The following is a 9,325-nucleotide window of genomic DNA, read 5'->3' on the forward strand; positions in this document are numbered from 1 at the left end:
GTATTTTTCTTTCTTCCATTTCTTAGAGACAAACATAATAGAAAATGTAGTCATTGTAGGCTAATCTTTTTTTTTTAAAAAAAATAATGAGACAAGCCTCACCAAATAAAAATTGCGGGGCCCTCAATAATCGATCATAATAAATACTTAGAATTTGGGATGGACTTGTTTAGTGAATTTCACTGCCTTCCCCAAAGATAATAACGCGCTAGACTCTTTAGGCGCGACTTAATTAATTTACATTCTTAAATTCGGGTGCGCATTTATGTGACCCAAATTCAAATCTCAACGGAGTCGAAATGTGTTAACAACTACAGGTGCATTGATTGTGACGTGGTTCGAGATGCATTTTCACGACGTTGCAATTTTATAAAAAATAAATGATAACAATAAAGGCGGTTTAAACTTAATAAAAGCACATAAGTCACAACATGTATTTAAATCAGATATTTAGCCATTATAACAATTTAAGCGACCGTGCTAGAACCACGGGATTCGGGGGTGCCTAACACCTTCCCTTGGGTCAACAGAATTCCTTACTTAGAATTTCTGATTCGCAGACTTCATTTGGAAAGTCGAATATTTTCCTCGATTTGGGATTCAAGATAAACTGGTGACTTGGGACACCAAAAGCCAAACCTTTCCCAAGTGGCGACTCTGAAATAAATAAATAATCCCATTTCGAATATTGTCACTTAAATTGGAAAAACTCCCTCGCGCATCTATCCCTCAGGGTAGGCGCGCAAAAAGGAGGTGTGACATCTATGTACTAGTGCTAAATAATTATTCATGAACTTAGAAAACATAAAGGGAAAAAAATACCTGGTGATGGTCTCGAACCTTGGTCAAACGGAGACAAATGCAGGTACTAAACCAGCGAAGCCAATCCTTCTTTCGTGTATAGGGGGCACGTCAAAATTATTTAAGGGGTCCTTGTCGTATATACAAATATATATAAATGATTTTTTGCCGAGGCTAACGGTTCCGGTGACCCCTCTACCGTCCATGTAGGTCCGCAACCAACTTTTTTTATATAAATATTTGCAGTGGCATTTAACAAAGGTGAATTTCAAGATTTGGTTGCTGGGATTTTTCCACTGACCATATATTTTTGTCCAAAATCATTCAGAATTATAAACTGCTGTAATCTTTTTTGACCCAATAAAACACCAAAAGCCGCCTTTGGTATCTTCTTGTTCCTTCTTCATATTCATCTTCATAAAAGTTTTATCTTTATCTTTATAGCCCAAGACCCCATTTAAAGTTCAGCTCAAAGTATGTATTTTTTTCTCTTTCTTACTTTTTTGCTTTGATTTTTTTTTTATTAATAATCCTACTGTCTGGACCAGCTTGCATGCATTATGGCTATATTTATAATATTTTTTTTTTGGCTTTGGAATTTGTTGGGAAGATTGGAATATTTGTATTGTTTTGATATGTTTATGAGTTTTGTTCATGTGGGGAATTAGCTATATTTAGGAATTTTGCCTTTTGGGTTTTCTTGAAATTATGAAATATGGGATTTTGAATCTTATTAGATTGAGATCTTTTCCACTTTTTGAAGTTCCCTTGAAAAAAAACTTTCCTTTTTCTGCATTTTTTTGTGTACTTAGTTTTTGAAAAAAAGGGGTTATTTTGTTGTTGCTATTTGTTTAATCGGAGTTAAAATTTGGCTCCTTTTTTGAGCTTTTCCTTATTTTTATCAACAAAGTTTGTATTTTTATGCAAATTGTGAAGCTAGCTGATTTTTGGTTTTGTTGGTTGATTGGACTTGAGGTTTAGTTTCTTGAGTTTCCTTTCTATTTCAAGAAAATTGGGGTTTTTTCTTTGCATTTGTTTCTGGAATCTGTTGTGAAGTCATAGAACTCAATTCTTGCCGCATTTTGCTGATTTTGCCACAAAAAGGTTTAGGTAGTGGCATCTCTCTCTCTCTCACTCTCTCTCTCACACACTCACACACACACGGAGGGAGAGACCAATGTCCTTTTGGTTATTGATTGAATCAATAGTTCTTTGTTTTTAATTCAAGTCTCACTTTCTTTATTTATTTCCTTGAATTGGAATACTATTATAATTGACTTATTTTAATTAAAATGGTGTTGCACCTTGATTCTTGCCCCTACACCTTAAACAAATAAGAGAAGTAAATAAACAAACTTTTTTTTTATTATAAAAGCATTAGTTGTGTGCTTTTATCTGCAGTTAGTCAAGTTGTGTTAGAATATCTGTTTTATTTTAACTTTATAATTGGTCTGGGAACTCTCCGAATGTACGGAATGAATGTGATGACTAGTCTGATTTTTTTTTTTTGCTTTACTCCGGGTAATATATGTTAGGAAGTCAGGTTTCTTATCGAAGTTTTAATCATTGTGCAGTAAAAAGTTCTCTAAGGAGGATTACGACTGCACTTTTTAGAGGATCGTCCCTGTATCTTAGTAATGAATCAGGCAAAAATCAAGCGTAGAGTTGGTAAATATGAAATGGGAAGGACAATTGGTGAGGGAACATTTGCTAAAGTCAAGTTTGCAAGGAATTCAGAGACAGGAGAGGCTGTAGCAATCAAGATTCTTGATAAGGATAAGGTCCTGAAACACAAAATGGCTGAGCAGGTCAGTCTTCAATATATTCATGCGTTATGCTTTCTCGAACTTTCGTCTCTTTCTATTGTCTGTTGTTATCCACTTACAAATCATAACATAGATTACACGAAAGCTATGTGAATGATGTCTTTTGACATCTGACATGGCGATTGAGTTGTTATCGATTTGTTATCCATCCTTCTACAGTTTTAAGTTCTTTGAATGGTTGATTCGTTTTGGCAATGTTTACTATTTATAATTCTTGTTCATAAATTGACAGATAAAGCGGGAGATAGCTACAATGAAGTTAATCAGACATCCACATGTTGTTCGATTATACGAGGTTGGTCCTCTCTATGTCAATGCGCATGTGCTTGTGTGTATTTGTGCGCGCCTATGTATGTGGTCTCTGTGATCATATGGATGTGTAATTGGATCCTATGCCACTGGTTTCCGTACCTCCAACCTTTAGGTTAATTATTAAGCAACCCATTACTTTGCATTTGGTTATGCATCGTATGTTGAGAACTTCACTTTAGATCTTCACATCAACGATCTGTCAACTCACTATATCGGAGGGATAACCAACTGGCCTAGCAAAACATATTTAGCATTCTGTTGAGAATTTATGACTCAATTTTGGACAAGACAAGGTCCGTTGTACAGCATGTATTTTCAGTATTACCGACATGTATTAGGGCAGATTCTGGCCTTTAACATAACCTATATTGGCATGCAGATAATTTGCTGGTATCCATATACTGCGGTGGCATTGGCTAATATACTGGAGTAGTTAGTTAATCTTCTTGATCTACTCATATGGTACTTTCCAAATTTTCAAGAGTTATACTCTTTTTGAGATGTACCATCAAAATCTTGAAAAATGAGAGAACTAGAAAAGTTTAAGTCAAAATTACCAAAAAGGGAGCTGGAATTGTAAATTTCCCATTTGGGAACAGACATGTATTTTTCTCTCCTGTTAAATGTTCAAAATTTTGTTAAAAGAACTTTTGGGATGTTGTATACCAAATGCTTGCCTACTAACAACAAATCCATTGACGAACATCTCAAGTATCGAATATTTTGTGTCCTTCGAGTTTTTAACAAGGCTGTTAATCATGCAGAAGTCTTATACTGGCAATAACCTACTTTTGTTATCAAAATCGGAAATAACGTACTAAAGAGAAGATGTCGTTGTGGCTTTGATGACGACCGGGGTTTCATATGTTTAACTTTGAATCCATATCCTTTTCATCTGCCTGCAGGTGATGGGTAGCAAGACGAAGATATTCATTGTTCTGGAATTCATTACAGGTGGAGAGCTCTTTGATAAAATTGTAAGGGCGATTCTTCCTTTTTTCTAATTCATTCTCTCCCCTTACTTTTGGAGATAAATAATTTGACCAAAGAGCACAAAACTTGTTTCTCACTGACTGTGAATTTAGTTTTCATGTATCCTACCGAAGCTATTCAAACCTATTCAGCACACTTAAAAATCTCTCTGACACTTAGCATATGATTAAAGATATTATCTGTTTTATTGGCATAAAGGTAAATCATGGACGGATGCATGAAAAAGAAGCAAGGAAATATTTTCAGCAGCTCATTAATGTTGTTGATTATTGTCATAGCAGGGGAGTCTACCATAGAGATCTAAAGGTGGAAAGTGTTACTTTTGCAGCATTTTTAGTTCTTAATTTCTGTTCTGTTTTTTCCTTAAAGCTTCTGGCTTTGTTTTTGCGACCTTTATTTTGACATTCTTTAATGATGCAGCCTGAAAATTTACTGTTGGATGCCTCTGGAAACCTTAAAGTTTCTGATTTTGGATTGAGTGCTCTGTCCCAGCAAGTCAGGGTAAATATCTGATCATATGTTCTTTTAACATATATCTCCAACTTTTGATACGAGTCACTTAAGTTGTTAATTTGTGGTTATCAGACGTAATTCAGTGAATTCAACTGTGTAACCTGCTAGTAGATTGTGTAACAATGTCTGAAGTCTTAACGTCCTTTACTGATTATGTACATTTCGCCTTTGAGAAATGTGGTAAAACTAACTCATCCCCCCCCCCCCCCAAAAAAAAAAAAAAAAAAGTGTGGGACCAGAAATCTCCATGGAAAGCCCATCGACAATCAAGTGATCGGAATTTTAAAATCGCAAATGCAGTAGTTGTCACTATAGAAAACGAGCCAGCACGATACTGAAATGTATTTCTGCTTCTTCCTATGATATTAACTAGTCTAAACATCATTTTCACTTCACTTTTTTGAAACAATAAAGGATGGGCCATGGGACATTGTCAGTTAATTTGTGATTGACGGATGATTTGTTGTTTGCTTTAACTACTCTGAGAATTGTTCAATAACGAACTTTTTTTCTTTTTAGCTAGAGAACTCCGAAATCATGCTAGTCGTTACTTTCTCTACATGTATCATCTTGTGATTAGTTCGGATTTGAAATATAGCTTCAAGCAGCAGTAATACTGCAATATATTTCTTTCATTTTGGTGATAGTTAATCTTCCTTTTGGAATCAAATGTATTTCTTATTTTTCACTCAAATTTCCAGGATGATGGTTTACTCCATACCTCGTGTGGAACCCCTAACTATGTTGCTCCTGAGGTATGATGAAATTGGTCTCCACAACTCTCTTCTTGTTCACTTCTTACCGCACAAAAAAAGTCCTGTTCATGTGCACCTTTTTCTTATTATTCTCTTCGTCTAAAAAAATGAGATTCCTTTCTTAGGTACTCAATGATCATGGATATGACGGCACAACAGCGGATCTTTGGTCGTGTGGAGTCATACTCTTTGTATTGCTTGCAGGTTACTTGCCTTTTGATGACTCTAATCTTATGAACCTGTATAAAAAAGTGAGCATTTCTTACGAATTCATTATTGAGTCAAATCTACTTTTGTTGTTATTAGTTTCATAATGTTTATCACGGTCTGCGCAGATCTCCGCTGCTGAATTTTCTTGCCCACCTTGGATGTCTTTTGGCGCTATGAAGTTAATTACTCGCATTTTGGATCCAAATCCTATGACAGTAAGCATGCTGAATTTCTAAATACAGCTTCTGGATTTATAGCTTGCAATCGAATATATAACGTCATCTACTTCTCTTATTTATTACATGTGTTTCTTACGCAGCGTATTACCATCCCAGAAATTTTGGAGGATGAGTGGTTCAAGAAAGATTATAAACCTCCTGTTTTTGATGAGAAAAAAGATGCCAACCTGGATGATGTTGAAGCTGTATTCAAGGATTCTGAAGTGAGCATAGTGGAATATGGAACAAATTTTGCATTGACTTCAGAGGAAAGAATTGATTGATGTATGAAGTTATCCTCACTTGGTTCTCTTTTTTTGGCACAAAGCAGGAATATCATGTAACAGAGAAAAAAGAAGAGCAGCCAACTCCTATGAATGCATTCGAGTTGATCTCAATGTCAAGAGGACTCAACCTTGGGAATCTCTTCGATGAACAGGTCAATGACTATGAACTTCCATTTTTGTCTTATTTATCTTGCATATTTTGGAACTTCTGGTTGATTAGTATGGTGCTTGTGCCTGGAGTTACGTCGCGCATGATTATTCTGTCTCAATAGGACATGCTTTAATGAAATTAATGTGAATTTCAGATAATTTTAGTGACTTGGTTGTGGCCAATAAAAAGTCGCCTTCTATTGGAGATAATAAGTGTTGGATAATTTTTCGTTTATAAAGGTTTGCCAGTTATTCATCAGCTATTATCAAGTTGCGAAGCCCTCCACAGTTTGTTCTAATATCAAACACCAAAACATAACAATGGGAGAGAGAAGTCAAGAAACTGTTATGTGTTGTAAAAACAGCTTCTTTGCATATTACACAATAGGATAGATGACTTTTTGCAGACATGAACCTGAAGGCCCTGAGTTGCATTAACCTGGTCAATTCATCAAATTTAGCCGTTAACTAAGCGCTGGACATCTCAAAACGTTGCAGTAATATTGCATGCATATACGTACTAACTTCTCTCTCTCTTTCTCCTGTGTGTTGAATATCAACATCTTATGCCTTATAAGGCTTCTGGAATCTCAATGTAACAACGTTCGTGTTGTGAGGAAATTACTATTCAGAATTCCCAGTTTGATTTGCAGTTATGTTATTCATATGAGTGAGGATGAAAATACGGAAGTTAAAAACATAAAGTTCTTAAACATTGACGATTACTAAGTAGGTACTCCACTTTGTCGGAAACATTGATGATGTGTATATTACTATATTCTTCCTCCATTGACAGATGTTTTGATTCCATTGTTCGCAGGAATTTAAGAGAGAAACAAGGTTCACATCTAAATGCCCGGCCAATGAAATAATCAGTAAGATTGAAGAAGCTGTAAAGCCCCTTGGTTTTGATGTTCACAAAAAGAATTACAAGGTGGTGATGAATTTCAAACATGCATTTCACTCGGCATCTAGATCCCTAATTAGTTAAATTAATTTTATCTAATATTGATTCTGTGCACTTGGCCTGATTCTACTCTTTTACCTCAGATGAGGCTGGAAAATGTTAAAGCTGGAAGAAAAGGGAACCTTAATGTTGCCACTGAGGTATGTTCAGTTTATTAATTGGTCATTTGTTTTATCTTATTTATTATTACTTTTTTCTTTTTGTATTGAGATTGCCATCAACAACAACAACAACAACAACCCAGTATAATCCCACTTAGTGGGGTCTGGGGAGGGTAATGTGTACGCAGACCTTACCCCTACCCTAAGGTAGAGAGACTGTTTCCAAATAGACCCCCGACATCCTTCCCTCCAAGAACTTCCCACCTTACTCTTGGGGAGACTCGAACTCACAACCTCTCGGTTGGAAGTGGGTATTGAGATTGCCATCATTATTTCGAAATGTGCATCTTTTGTCGTCGTATCCTGAACACTGTTTGGCCTGCAATTTAGGTATTTCAAGTCGCCCCTTCTCTTCATATGGTTGAAGTGCGAAAAGCAAAAGGCGATACTTTGGAATTCCACAAGGTACCATATTTAGCCAACTGCTAATTTTTTTTTTATCTAAATGACAATGCTGAACTGCGTATATCACTATTAGTAGGTTTTGATAGGCGAAAGCATTGTATAATCACAAGCTGATTGCTCTAGCAGGAACATAATCCTCAAGTTTAACTGTTTAGCTGATAGATATATGAAAAAAGTAATGGATATTTAGCTTATAAAAGGTCATGCTTGTGTAGTAGCAATCTCTGTACTTATTTCCCAAAGGCATAGGTTTTTGCTGTGTTTTAAAAGGGCAGTTCGGTGCACTAAGATCTCGCTATACGCGGGGTCCGGGGAAGAGCCGGACCACTAGGGTGTATTGTACGCAGCCTTAACCCTGCATTTCCGCAAGAGGTTGTTTCTACGGATTGAACCCGTGACCTCCTGGTCTCATGGCAGCAACTTTACCAGTTACGCCAAGGCTCCCCTTCGGGTTTTGCTGTGTTTTACATAACCGGAAATTCGTTAATACAACAACAACAACTACCCAGTAAAATCCCACATAGTGGGGTCTGAGGAGGGTAACGTGTACGCAGACCTTACCCTTGCCCCGATACGGCAGAGAGGCTGTTTCTGATAGACCCTCGGCTCAGAAAGACGGAAATAAAAATTCGTTAATACCTTGTGCATTTTTAAATCCTATCAGTCTTTGCATTATCCTCTTGTTCCTGACCTCTTTTAACTACTAATCAATCTCGAACGATATCTATTTTGCCATCAATTCTTCATTGTTTAATCATTTTTTTGTACTTCTTTTATGCAGTTTTACAAGAATCTTTCAACTAGTCTAGAGGATGTAGTGTGGAAAACTGAAGAGGACATGCAAAATAGGTAGTATTTTTCGATCAGTCGAGTGGAGCATGATACACGAAGTTTGATTTGCGGTCGGGATATTATCAAGTGCGTATTGCCGAGGGTGAACATATTACTACCATGAAGAGCAATAGCATTAGCTTTTGCTGGTGCTACCACATATGTATAAACTTTACAAGTTCTTTCTTTCTATCCCCTTTTTTCTGTTCTTTTTTGGTCTGTTCTTTGTAGTGGGACTTTTTTCTCCCATGAGAAAGTGACCATGTGAGGAATTTCCATTTGTTTCATCATGAGTAGGACTTTGTTCCTAATCACTTGCTGTTTGTATAACTGGTATACTCTTCTGACAATTGTATTAAGCTTTTCAGCTCCCTAAAAAAAAAAAAAAAAAAAAGAAGGAATCCACTAAGGAGAATTATAATTTTCATTTTCCTTGTCAAATGTGCAATTTGTATAATTAGTAGACACTTTTCACAATTTTTTTAACTGGATGCTTTATTAGAGATGAATACTATATGGTAGCGGTAGGAAATTCCTTAGCCTTAAATTAGGATATTCAAGAAGCACAGGTTGTTCCAGTTCGATACCGTCAGGAATTCTTGATTATTAGCTCCCTCAAAAAAGAAGTGCACCTATGAAAAATAGCTTTTCATTATCCCCCGTCTGACCACCCTATTTAAATTTTCCTTTTTAAAAGAGAAAACATGTTTTTTTTTTTTGGGGGGGGGGGGGGAGGGGAGGGGATTGGTAGATACATTTCACAAGATATTTCAAAGTGTTTGCAAGAGAAAGTTTGTATAGTGAAATTGGGCATTGTGGATAGGAGGGTGTGTAAAGGTTTCAGATTCAGACCCTTGAAAATGGAGAATTTTTGGAGAGAGAAAGTTTTACCCTCC

At 36.2% G+C, this 9,325-nt stretch overlaps 1 protein-coding gene across 6 annotated transcripts; it reads left to right on the top strand.

Annotated features, from left to right (window-relative positions):
* The first annotated feature begins 1,047 nt into the window (after positions 1 to 1,047).
* On the top strand, positions 1,048 to 8,740 carry LOC107817023 (CBL-interacting serine/threonine-protein kinase 3). Of its 6 annotated transcripts, none has more exons than XM_016642787.2 (15): positions 1,048 to 1,185; positions 2,376 to 2,609; positions 2,860 to 2,922; positions 3,845 to 3,916; positions 4,131 to 4,238; positions 4,353 to 4,433; positions 5,147 to 5,200; positions 5,326 to 5,451; positions 5,536 to 5,625; positions 5,730 to 5,852; positions 5,957 to 6,067; positions 6,886 to 6,999; positions 7,116 to 7,172; positions 7,524 to 7,598; positions 8,380 to 8,740. In XM_016642787.2, the coding sequence occupies exons 2-15, from the start codon at positions 2,439 to 2,441 to the stop codon at positions 8,449 to 8,451; spliced, it is 1,317 nt and encodes a 438-aa protein (XP_016498273.1). In that variant the 5' UTR covers positions 1,048 to 1,185; positions 2,376 to 2,438; the 3' UTR covers positions 8,452 to 8,740. The 6 variants fall into 6 exon arrangements, with proteins under 6 accessions (XP_016498273.1, XP_016498271.1, XP_016498274.1 ...); XM_016642785.2 differs by having other exon boundaries at positions 1,059 to 1,275; XM_016642788.2 differs by having other exon boundaries at positions 1,059 to 1,275; positions 5,960 to 6,067.
* Positions 8,741 to 9,325: the final 585 nt, after the last annotated feature.

Source organism: Nicotiana tabacum, chromosome 18 (assembly GCF_000715075.1).
Source record: "Nicotiana tabacum cultivar K326 chromosome 18, ASM71507v2, whole genome shotgun sequence".
In the NCBI taxonomy this organism is placed as follows: domain Eukaryota; kingdom Viridiplantae; phylum Streptophyta; class Magnoliopsida; order Solanales; family Solanaceae; genus Nicotiana; species Nicotiana tabacum.